We start from the raw sequence: 13353 nt of genomic DNA, 5'->3' as shown, positions 1-13353 counted from the left end.
TTTTTTGTTTTTGTTTTTGTAACGGTGACGGGGTCGTTTTCGTGGTCAGCGCACAAGACGCGCACTGACACAACGAAAACCCTCCACCAGCGTATAATTTTGGGAAACCCAGGCTAGGTGCTATGCACCCGCAGAGGGCAATTCCCACCGGCAGATTGCGCTGTGGAGTGCAGGCGAACACCGCCGCTGCACAGCCACAGATGCCAGATGGGAATTGTACAGAACCCGACAAACGGGGCTGAAGAGCCCTTAAAGAGAAAGAGCACAGGGAAAGGATGTGTGTGCACCAATCTAGCCGCCACCCAGCGACAGTGAACACACAACAGCGGAAACAAAGTGGGAACGCAATCGCAAGATTGGCGATTGCCGATAGAGACACAAGACAGAGCAGGACAGTGCACAAGGGTAGCAAAGGCACAGAAAATCACACAATGAGAAGATAAGAAAAATAACAAACGCTAGCTAAATGCGTCCACCGCACTCATTCGCAACAGTGAACGCGTTTACGCACGGTCCCTGCGCGTTAAGCACCCGGGGACAAGCGTGCCACCCTAACTAACCAAAACAAGACAGACACCACACAGACACGCTAGCTACACGGTTGCCTTACCGCAGGCACCAGCAAGCGTAAACAAACAGACAAACAAACAACAGGAAAAGGTCACACAGGAACCACTGCTCTTACTGTCAGAGCCAGTGTGAACTAAGTATGAGAAAAGACCCACCGCTCTTCCGCCAGAGCAGTGTGATCCAAGCACACGACAGACAGAAGGAGTAACCGATAGCGACCGCAGCCAAGGTTAACTCCAAGATTCAGACCAGAAGGATCCACCGCCTCTAATGCTAGGGCGAGTGCGATCCAAACACACGGCAGACAGAACAGATGAGGTAGGCAGAAACAACCGCTGCTCCAACCTACACTCCAGACTCAATCAGAAGGATCCACAGCTGCTAACGCTAGGGCTTGTGCGATCCAAACACATGACAGACGGAACAGGCAAAACAGATAATGCAATCCTAACTGCACTAGGGAAACTGCCTAGTACATTCCCATGAATTACACTAAGATAACTTTAACAAACGAGAATGGCTGACACTCCAGGAGTGTCCATCAGGAACAGACCATGAAAGGGAAATGTCCAGCAAAGCATTCTGGGAGCAGAATGCTTTTATAGTGCCAGTCATCAAAAGAAGGCAGGTAAGGGATTTGCATGACTAATGTATGCAAATTCCTCAGCAACACAAGCTGCAAAACTGACAGAAGGTCTCCTTTCCAGAGTCCTGCAGCATGCAAACCTAAACAATGGTCAAAAGGCTGCCTGCCTGCGCAGGCAGCTGAGCGGATTCTCACAGTTTTGCTTTTGTATGCAGTTGTAGACACCCTCATCCCCGACTGCTTGTACGTTCGGCATTTTCCTGTATTGTATACTATTTTTGGTCTCAATTTGTAAAGCTGGGACATTCAGAGAGTTTTCATTAGTAATTAAACCTTGGTCAAGGGCTCAAATCCTATATCAAAGGCAACAGCCTTACCAGTTCCCTATCCAATCTAAATAAAATCAGAACAATTTTTCCCCCAGTTTTGTTTTTATTTAGATTGGATAGGGTACTGGTAAAGGTGGCCACACACCATACAATAAAATTCTCCAATTTTATGGCAATTCAATAAAAAACGATCGGATATCCTGAAAAATCAAAAGCTTTTTTTTTTCATACGTTCAAGAAATCTGAATTTCCTGTTTTTGGATTTTTCTGATCAATTTTTATGAAATTTGAATGGTGTAGGGTAGATTGACAATTACTTGATATACAGACCCAATCAATTTTTCTGCGTTTCAATCACTTTTTTTTCAAATGTTGCAATCAGTCAGAAAAAATAATAGTAATTCTTGAATTGAAAAGATTTTTCATAAATTGTATGGTGTGTGGCCACCTTAAGGCTGTTGCCTTTGATGTAGGATTTGAGCCCTTGACCAGGGATCAAATCTTGGATTAAGCCAGTATGTAAAACAGTAGGGGGTCTCTGGGTAAGGCTCCCTAATGATCCTGGCCGCCAATGGAGTGCGTCCTAAGTGGTTGTAGCCCTGGCGCTTTGTGTCTTATCCGTATTTAGCATACAAAGAAAGCAGATTTGATTAATACATTTACCTGGCCCAATATAGTGTTTGCTGCTTTGATCATAGTTGTCAAGTTTCCCACGAGGTCTATGAACTTCTTGTCATCATAATCAAATCTCTCACCAAGTACAATGGAGCAGATGACATTGGATACAGCCAACCTCAGATGATTTGATGGGTCAAATGGACGATCTATTATCAAACAGAAAGAATAGTCAGTACAGTAAGCTTGAAATATAGTATAATGGTAAACTTGAAACTCAACATTCCAGGCAAAGTTCTGCTGAATTGAAACTGAACAAGATGAACTGAACTAAACCAGCTGCCAACTAAATGATTAGTTGCTATGTTTCAAATTCATGGAAATTTCTTTACAGTTTGAATTCAAGCTCATTTGTAAATATGAATGCAAGTAGAAATAAATTAGAAAATCAATCTGGAGTCATGGCATGAACACTGAGCACCAACCTGGAATATGTGCCTAGGATTAATTTAAAGTTTAGTTTCCTCTCACTTTAGAGATGAAAAAAGGGCAACCACAAGTAAAATTTCTATTTTACTCTTAAAGGAAAACTGAGGTGAAAATACATTGAGATAAACAACTGTATCTATCCTCCTACTCATAAAAATGTTTTTTGTTTTTTTTTCGAATCCCCAGTTTTATTTTCTGATTAAATGTCTTTGGGCACAGTCTTTCAGAGACCCAGAGATAAAATATATGAACTACTGACCTTTTTTATCTATACCCTGCACTCAGAAGCTGTTCTCTTCCACAAACTATATTTATGGCTGTAATCCCTTATCAGTGAGGCTTCCGCTATTTAGTCCAACTAGGACCCAACTGTTAAGATATTTTTACTTGCAGACAAGAATATTTAACTCTTTCAGGAATACAAAGAAGAAAAGGAACACAGCCTAGGTATTTGCATGCTTGGAATAGACACTCATGCTTTAAGTGTATCTCGGTTTTACCGTTATTTACAGTACATAATATACATAATATTTCAGTACATAGCAAAAAAAAAAAAAAAACTACTAAAAGCATAAGTTCAGTGTAACTTAAATATAGGGTCAGGGATGAGGGGGTGAGTAAATATATAATGAGCTCTTTATACATTTACTCACCCCCTTTCCCACTTTGTGCCATATAAGGAGAAGGGAACACCCCATTCTGGGAAAATTCCATCCTTACACCATTATGCCACCGAGCTGGGAGCTACGGTAGCTACAGAGCTGTAGGCTGGGCTGTGGAGAAGGTGGCCCCGCCCTCAGAGAAAATGCCATGGCGGGGCCTTCTCCTGATATGACACAAAGTGGGTGAGGGGTGAATAAATAGTAAAGATGCGGTACAAATCCCTTATAGTATTTAGAGATAGTGTCCCTGACACTATCTTTAAAGCAAACCTGAAGCGAAAATAAACTTATAATATAATGAATTGTATGTGTAGTACAGCTAATAAATAGAGCATTAGTAGCAAATAAATTTTACAGTACAGGAAGAGTTAAGAAACTTCAGTTGTTATGCGTGCAAAAGAGCTTCTCTGAGCTCTTCGACCCAACATGGTTCGGCTACAGTGCTGATTTCTGAAGCACTTAAACATTAAAGAAACCGTTAGAGACAGATTTAGATAAGATTTTACTGTAGTAGTTCAAAGAATCATTAGCTCTGTTCTGTTTAATAGTTTAAAATACAGAGTGCGGTTTGTAAAAAGCGAGACTCTTTTCTTTGCTACTAATGTCCTACTAATTATCCGTTCTACACATACAATTCATTATATTATAAGGTTTTGTTTGCTTCAGTGTCACTTTAAGTTACACTGGAGATCTGCTTTAAAATAATCTGCCCCTTATTAAATATTGCCTGATAATATTTTTATACAAGTATTGAACAAGTGTTATACAGAAAACACAAAACAAAGTTCTAGGATGATTTTATAATAGATGCATCACGTCCCGTTTTACCCGCCCAAGGTTGATAGGTTCACTTCATTGTTCTAAGCTTTAGTAATAAGGCAACATTTATCAAGAGTAGTGATTGAACCAGGTTGTGAGCAAGAGGAATTCCGAGATATCCTGAACGTTATTACTTCAGACAGTATGTTCCATCTTAAGGGAACTGAGCACATTCTCTTTCAATGGAATCTCTCCTGGCATAGAAGCTGCCATGTTCCCCCCTCCCCTTTTCACATTCCTTATTTACAGAAGTCAGAGATGCTATCTTGACACATTGACACAAACTAGGTCTTTGAAGAAACAGTCCTAATTACTAACCCCCTTTGTTGTCTAATAGCATTGTTTACCTCTTGGTAATTAGCCCAATAAAACAATTAGGAACCTGAAAGCTCTGCGGCCGGGGACGGCCTGGCAGCCCTGCTGAAACAGGGTAATTTATCTACTCTGAATGTAAAATACAAGGTAAAATGAAAGTTTATTTTAATAATGAAACAGATTGTCGGCATGCATTTTTCATGTGCTATAGAAATGTCTTGAATGATAAAAAAAAGGTGCTCGGTTCACTTTAAAGAGAATCTGTATTGTTAAAATCACACAAAAGTAAACATACTAGTGCGTTAGGGGACATCTCCTATTACCCTCTGTCACAATTTCGCCGCTCCCCGCCGCATTAAAAGTAGTTTTAAAACGTTTGTTTATAAACAAACAAAATGGCCACCAAAACAGGAAGTACTTTGATGTACAGTATGTCCACACATAGAAAATACATCCATACACAAGCAGGCTGTATACAGCCTTCCTTTTGAATCTCAAGAGATCATTTGTGTGTTTACCTTATGTCCCCCTGCAGCTCTCATCCACTGAATACTAGTGACAGGCTGTGAGGTTGATCGTTTCTTCCTGCAGACAGCTCTGACCTGTCTGTAATTCCTCAGTATGTGTCAGCCAGCTCCTTTCACAGCCTAACAGAGGAAGATTTTTATCCAGCTCTCTTCTCTCACTGATAAGAGAGCAGAGACACTGCTGGCTTATGTAAATAACACATACACTAGAGTGTGCATAGAGGGGCCTGGAGAGGGGTGTGCATAACAGATCAGCACAGAAGAGTTGGCAGCCTTCCAGACACAGGGCAACAAGTCCGACAGGGGAAAGACACATTGATTTATTACAAAGACGGTGATAGTAGAAAGTGCTGCAGTAAGCCAGAGCACATTAGAATAGGTGTAGGAACTTGTAGGATGGTAAAAAAAAGGATGACATTTTTGTTACAGAGTCTCTTTAAATTTAGTACAATCAGTGAAGAAAGGATGACCAAAAATCATCTTAGCTGTAGATTTTCAGGAGGCAGTGATCATTTGAATCGCTGACTATCAGATCAGTGTATGGTATATAATGGGTTGAAAGTGTTTATCATATTTATCTAGACCTACCAGTAATAATGCTAGGGTAGGGGATCATTCAAGATCAGCAGGTAAAACTGATTGTAGTAAGTTTTTTTGGTACATAAATCCTTGACTACTGGGTAGTCCCATAGAACATGTAGAAGGTTACCTGTTTGAGATGAACATCTCCAGCACAATAGAGACAAATCTTTGGTGAAAGATGCAAGCCGTCTTCAGGTGATATACTGGTTCACAAAGCACCACTATATTTTTGATTATTTTTTATGAACGTGACCAAAAACCTCATCTGAACAAGCACTTTAAATAAATGAGGCCAGCAAATGTATTAGATTTGGTCATATATTTTCAGAAATTATCCCATAATACATAACATTTTAAACAGTTCACTAACAAGCAACACTGTAACTGTAAGGATCCGCTCAGCTGGCTGCACAGGCAGACAGCTGTTTGACCATTCCTCTAGTCTATGGGCTGCAGGTCTCTGGAAGAGAGACCTGTCTTTCCTTTGCAAGTTTCTGATCTGCTCTGCTGCTGAGGAATTTGCATACATTGGTTATGCAAATCACCCACCTAACTAATTTGTAGGCTCGCAGTATAAAACCCCATGTTTTCCCAGAGTCCTTTGCTGGTCATTCCTTCAGGGTTTGTTGAAACACTCTTAGAGTGTCAGCCATGCTATTTCTTGTCAAAGTTATCTTAGAGTAATTCTTGGGACTGCACTAGGCAGCTTCCCTAGTGCAGTTAGCTTGATATCTGTTTTGTCTGTATTGCCTCTCTGTTGCGATTGTCCTGTCACCAACGGTGGTTGTCAGGAAATCGTTCTGTCTGTCTGGGGTGCTAACCAGAGCAGCGGTCGCTACTGGTAGCCCCTTCTGTTAATCTGTCTGTCTTGTTTGGATCGCACTAGCCTCTAGCGGTAGCGGCTGTGGATCCTTCTGATCTTTGTTCTTGGAGTGTAAGCTGGAGCAGCGGTTGCTACCGGCTACCTCATCTGTCTGTCGTGTTTGGATCGCACTAGCCTCTAGCGGTAGCGGCTGTGGATCCTTCTGATCTTTGTTCTTGGAGTATAGCTGGAGCAGCGGTTGCTCCCTGCTATCTCATCTGTCTGTCGTGCTTGAATCGCACTAGCCCCTAGCGGTAGCGGCTGTGGATCCTTCTGATCTGCTTTCTTGTTCCTGAACTCGGATCGCACTCACTCTGACAGAAAGAGCAGTGGATCTTTCCTCTCATATTCCTGTTTTCCGTTTGTCTGTCTTGTCTGATACGAACGCTTGCTGTAGGCTCGGTGAGGTAACCATTAAGCAAGCGCTCGCGTTCTTTGTTTCGTGTTTGTCTGTCGGTGGTTAGTTAGGCGTGCTTGTCTCTGTTGCGCTTAACGTGCGGAGATCGCGCATAAACGCGTTCGCTGTTGCGAATGAGTGCGGTGTTCGCGTTTAGCTAGCGTTTGTTATTTTTTGTTATTTTCTCATTGTCGTTTGCTGTGCCTTTTCTACTCTTGTGTTCTGTTCTGGTCAGTCTTGTGTCACTTCTGGCGATCGCTTCTCTCGCGATCGCGTTCATACTTTGTTTCTGCGAATGTGTGTTCACCGTCGCTGGGTGGCGACTAGATTGGGGAACACACATTTAGCCTATCTCTGTGCTCTTCTCTTTAAGGGCTGTTCAGCTCCGCACTGTCTTAGATCCCCATCTGGCATTTGTGGCCGTGCAGAGGCTGTGCTCGTCTGCACTCCACAGCACCATCTGCTGGTGGGAATTGCCCTCTGCTGATGCATTGCACCTAGCCTGGGTTCACCCAATTATACGCTTGTGGAAGGTTTATGCTGTGTCAGTGTACTCTCGTGTGTTGACCACGAAAACAATTCCGCAAACGTTACAGTAAAGCACAGGAATGTTAGGACTTTTCTATATCTACTTTTAATTCCTTGCGATAGTTGGGCTATAGCTGCATACACTATGATTCATATTGAATATAAGGTAATGACAGTGGACTTCAAAATTATCCAATAGCCACTCTAGTAGTGATGGTCATCATGTCTAGGAGAACTCATGGAGAAGCATGTGATTTGTTTTATCAGCTGATAGATTTCATCATGACTAGCAAATCAAAAACGTAGATATATCTATCACCTGTCCAAACTGATCACATGCCTCTTCATGAGTTCTCCTAGACATGACCATCACTACACTTGTTTCATTTGCATTTATCTCCACTTACCTTTGAGCTTCATAAATTTCTCCCCGAGAAATTGGGCTTCCTCTTGGATTCTTTCCTCCACACTCCTTTTCCCCATCCCAAAATTTCTCATTGTCATGAGTGAGAATCGACGCAAAGTCTTCCATCTTTCTCCATTACTCATGATGACCCCTAAAAATTAAAGACATTGACTTGAAATATTAGCACATTTTCTTAAGTATCACACCCATGATGGTGTGGGACTTATTGTCTTACATTTTATCTTAGTTACATGGTTTGTTGTTGGGTTGAATAAAGAAACACGTTCATTGAGTTCAACCAAAAATTATGATACAACACTAGCCTGCACCCTCACATAGTTGATCCACAGGAAAACAAAAAAAAAAACCTTAAAGGGCTTGGACCAAAAAAAAAATCCTTCCTAACTTCAGATGGCAATCAGATAAAATCCTTGGCTCAACACTAGAAAGTACCTAGTAATTACAGCCATGGATGTCCTTCAATACAAGTAAATCATCCAAGCCCTCTTTAAACACTTTAGGCATCACATGACTCCATTACTGGTGAAACTGTCCTATTGCTCCCCATTTTTGTTTTCCACAGGTCCCATTTGCTGCCCTAGTACACTGCACAGTTTTCTGATGTTAATGTTAAGGGTTAATGAGTCATTTATTACTAATCTGTTGCATACATCTTCCTCGAGAGCTGAAGGCAGCCAAAGAAAGAAGAGCAAGCAGTGGTTTATGAACATTACTACTATTATTCAGAGTTCATGTGTAGGATTTTTTTTATATAAAATTCTTGCAAGTCTGTAATGAATTATAGTATCTTACCAAAACCTTTAAAAAGAAGTTCAACTGCACCAATTTCACCTCTGGCACTAAACACGTCACTGCGATCAACCAGTGCCTCCTTCACAGCGTCATAGCCAATAAGCATAACAGCTGGAATATTTGCCAGATACACTGTGTACACCGGTCCATAGGTCTCACTAAGCTGAGGAAAAGAAATGCATTGTTATTTAACCATTTTAGATGGAGTGTTATAGAAGAACTGGCACTGTGATATACAATATGAGCTATAATGCAATATTTTCTGTTAGATAATGAAGGTTACATGTCATCTGCAGCAAGACACCTGCCCCTCATTATTAGCATAGCCATGCCACTGCAAGATCTTTACTGAGTGTCCTCATCATTTTCAGGTGTGTTTGTGAAATGGATGGAAGAATGGAGGGTATAGCTACGTGCACATGACGGATTTCTGTCCCCCGCCAAGGACTGGGATGTGATCCCTCAGGCAAAAGTTTGGGGCCCAATTAAGTACAGACACATCACTATACTGGAGGAGTGGAAGGACAATGTGGGGGGATTTAATGGGGTTAACAATACACTTGGGGGTCGATCGGACATTGGGGATAAGTCATGCCAGATCTTTAGGAGACATCAGGCGGCAGCTGTATACACTCTGGATTCACTCTAGATTCTTGGTCAAGGCGGATTTTTTTTGACTGTCAGGTTGAGTTTAATCCAGTATGTATACAAAGCTTAATGGTCTTGCCTCTTAAAGCTAGCTTGAAGTGAGGAAACTTCAGGTTGGATACAGTATTAATGGAGAGGGAAGTCTCTGAATCCCATAAAGCCTTCCCGTTCCTCTCTCCGTCCTGTCGGGTGCAAAATACCGTAATTAGAGCACTTTTTGTAATATAACTATACTTTATCATAATCACTACAACTGAAATAGCCGCTAATACAATATTGTTAAATGTACCAATATTCTAAACTTTTGCAGTGCTAATTACAATTGATACCAAAAGGGCCAGGCAAAGGCAGAGGCGACAGAGGCTCCAGCATCAGTATGCAGTGTAGGAGGGGGTGCACAAATCACTTAGTCATCATTCCTCTATTGTGTTTGAAGCAGAGATAAATGAGAAAAGGGGATACATGGCAATGACTGCAAGCCAGATAACTAGAGATTAATGTGCTGGGGGGGGGGTTGGGAGCCCTGAGGTGCCTCTTAGTCTAATAGCAATCAGTGTGTGAACAGTGGGGTGGTAGGCATGGGGGGCGCACTTTGGTGTCTCAAGTAACCTTAAAACCCCACTCCCGACGCCCAACCTTAACCCCCCCTCCTGTTGCCTAAACTAAACCCACTCCCTTGATGCCTATTCTTAAACTCCCATCACCCCCCCCACCCCCCCCCCCCCACACACACACACACACACAGAGTGTAACCTTAACCATGGTGGAAAAAAAAATAAACCAAGTTCTGTAATGAATATTATTTATATTTTTTTTACAATATACAGTAGGTGCAGTATAATCACGCCCTGGGAAACTTCACCTGAAGTCTCAGGGACGTGAAAGTTATTCAATTGGAGCAGGCAGCTACTGTTACCACCGGTTAGCGGGGACATTAATAAATGGAAACACAGTTCCCATTCATAAATCTAAGCCCCCAAATCAATGAATGCCGGCATCTATTAGATGCATGCGTCTATGGCCTCAATTCACTAAGCAGTTTAGACTAGTCTACAGATGGTTTTTAGTCTACTGATGGTTTGGTATAATGTTTTAGACCTGTTTTTAGACCTGGTCTAACATTCATTAATTACACAAGTCACAATGGCAAACAAGGAGTAACCACGCCCACTTTTTCTTACAGAGATTAGGCCAGCTGATTTCTATCGGTAAAGTAATTCTGTGAGTTATTTTAGATGTGAGGATGGAACCTTTTGAATTAATTATGCAGGAGTTTAATTGTATGCAAAGAAGAGCTTGTCAAAGTAGAAGGATGTCAGTCATAGCTACTTGCTTGTGAATTGCATCTTTTGATAATTGCCCCTGCTTTACCCACCTAATTGCCAAATGGTTTAGACCAGGTCTTAAAACAGGTCTAAAACATTTAGTAATAGTGAATCCCCTTTGATGCAACTGACCAAACCATCAGTAGACTAGTCTAAAATGCTTAGCGAATTGAGGCCATTGTATCTTCAGGCTGTTACACTGCCACATATTAATAATGACTGAGGACATCTTGTGGCCAAATAGTAAAACTACATCACACCACATTTTATTTAATAAAATATTTCACTCCCACACTATATATATATATATATATATATATATATATATATATATATATATATATATATATATATATATATATAATGTACATAAAAAAATACATAAATAGTTGCCTTAGGGACAGAACTTTTTAAATAGGTATGTCAAGGGGGTATATTACTGTAATTTTTAATTTGCGGGCTTATAAATACTGATTGACGCAATACTGGAAAAAATGCACCTTTATTTTCAAATAAAATATTGGCCCCATACATTGTACTAGGGAAAAATTTTAAACGTTGTACCGGGACAAATGGGCAAATAAAATGTGTGGGTTTTATAAACAGTAGAACGTTTTAATTTAAAACTATACTGGCTGAAAACTGAGAAATAATTAATTTTCCCTATTTTTTTTCTTATTATTCCAATTAAAATGTATTTAGAATAAAATAATTCTTAGCAAAATGTACCTCCTAAAGAAAGCCTAATTGGTGGCGAGAAAAATGAGATATAGATCATGTCGTTGTGACTAAGTTATTGGCGAAAGAATGGGAGGAGCGCTGACAGGTGAAAATTGCTCTGGTCCTAAAGGGGTAAAACCCCTCAGTGGTCAAGTGGTTAAACAGCAGCGCAAACAATATAAATAGAAATATACAATTTCGCCGGTATATCTGGCACTGATGCAGAATGTTAGCAGAGGATGTCTGATAATTTAGTACTATCATGTTTGTTGTAAGGTTGCATAAATTACAGGCAGATTAATGTCACATTCTTATACTGTTTGAGTTTCACCATGTACACAGGTGTCCAGTACCTAATCAACGTACAGTAATGGGGTAGTACAAAAGAAGAGAGGGAAGGAGAAGGGGAATTCTATTTTATAATGGAAAAATAAACCTTGTTTTGTATCCGATAATGTTTTATAATAGAAAAATAATGGTTCGCCCAATGGAAGGGCTGACTCCATTTTATCCAGCACATTAACTCTATATTAAACGGTTTACACCTAGAGTTGCCGTTTGTTTGTTTTTTATGATGTTTACTGATATCCATATCCAATAATGGTTCCCCCAATGGAAGGGCTTCCACGCCTTGTAGCTACCATTTTACATTAAATTGTATGGGCGCACCCAAATTGTCGGTTTGTACACGCAGCTAGCAAAGTGCTTGCTGCGTGTACCAAAAAAAAATTATGTAAATTGGCCCCCGAGGTCCTGAGAAATCCTCCATGGCGGCATAGCCTGAACTCAGTTCGGGCTTACCGCCAGGGAGGATAACCTCCTTAGTCGTAGCCCCGAGTCCGGCTCGGGAGTGAAATCTGCAGTTAAGAGCAGTAATCCCGAGTTGGATCTATCAGAGGTGTGGAATGTGCAGGGCTGCCACAAATCTATCAAGCGGTATGATTTTTAGGGTCTGAAAGCTTGTGAAAAAATTGCACCACTTTTGGAAAAAAAATCTTTACATAACCATACTGCCAGGGACTTACGAGGTGAAGAAGGTAAAAAAAGTTAAATACCGTTTCATGATCGCCATCTGCGTCCCCCGTTTCATTCTGCTGCATCTGTATTGTAATTCCCAGGCTCGGGGTGGGGGGCAGGAGGGGGTCCCAACCCGAACCCCCCAGGTCGCCCTCAGCTTCCCCACTAAAGATGGCCACCAGGTCCTGCCGTGGCTGCGCAGTTCTCATAGCCGCAAGTGCGGCTGCGCAGATCTAAGTCCTCCTCCAGCTCTGACCTCCTTCCAGCAGTCTCGTGTACGTAAAGAACGCAAGACTGCCGGGAAGGATGTCAGATCAACCTCTACCAGAATGATGGCAAGAAAAAAGTATGGAGAAGGCATGGAACAGCTTATTATCCAAAGCACACCACATCATCTGTAAAACACGATGGGGCAGTGTATGGCTTGGGCGTGCATGGCTGCCAGTGGCACTAGGGTACTAGTGTTTATTGATGATGTGACACAGGACAGGAGCAGCTGAATCAATTCTGAGGTGTTTAGAGACATAGGGCTTGATTCACAAAAGAGTGCTAACTGTTAGCACGGCCGTTTTCGTGTGAATTTTCGCGCGATTGCGAATTTTCGCGTGAAACGATAACGTTTTCGCATGCAAACGCAAATTTTCCCGCGAATCGTTTTCGCGCGAAAATTCGCATTTGCACGCGAAAATTCGTGATCGCGCGCAATGCGAACATTCGCGTGAAAACGGCCGTGCTAACAGTTAGCACTCTTTTGTGAATCAAGCCCATACTGTCTGCTTACATCGAGCTAAATGCAGTCGAATTTCTTGGGCAATGTTTTATAAGGCAGATGAACAATGACCCAAAACATACAGCCAAAGAAACCCAGGAGTTTATTAAGCCAAAAAAAGTGGAAAATTCTTGAATGGCCAAAACAGTCACCTGATCCTAATCCAACTCAGCATTCAATTCACTCGATAAGCACTAAACTTTGGACAGAAAAGTCAAAAACAAACAGCAACTGACAGCCACTGCAGTCAAGGCCAGGCAGAGCATTAAAGGGAAGATCCGCGCATTATATAAAAAACAAATGGCACTTACCTGGGGCTTCTTCCAGCTCCTGGTAGTTGATCGGTGCACTCGCCGCAGCTTCTCTCCCTCCCG

The 13353-nt window shown here is 41.5% G+C and overlaps 1 protein-coding gene across 1 annotated transcript in view; it reads right to left on the bottom strand.

Annotated features, from left to right (window-relative positions):
• LOC137528919 (cytochrome P450 2H2-like) overlaps positions 1–13353 on the bottom strand; it is a 45018-nt gene that overhangs the window by 29229 nt on the left and 2436 nt on the right. Inside the window, exons 2-4 of the mRNA XM_068250683.1 lie at positions 8501–8663; positions 7689–7838; positions 2149–2309 (exon numbers count right to left, since the gene is read on the bottom strand). Of these exons, the coding sequence (XP_068106784.1) occupies positions 2149–2309; positions 7689–7838; positions 8501–8663 (474 nt within the window). The remainder of the gene's footprint in view (positions 1–2148; positions 2310–7688; positions 7839–8500; positions 8664–13353) is intronic.

This window comes from Hyperolius riggenbachi, chromosome 8 (assembly GCF_040937935.1).
Source record: "Hyperolius riggenbachi isolate aHypRig1 chromosome 8, aHypRig1.pri, whole genome shotgun sequence".
In the NCBI taxonomy this organism is placed as follows: domain Eukaryota; kingdom Metazoa; phylum Chordata; class Amphibia; order Anura; family Hyperoliidae; genus Hyperolius; species Hyperolius riggenbachi.
The sequence above is the reverse complement of the archived record's forward strand: the minus strand, read 5'-3'. Positions and strand labels throughout refer to the sequence as shown.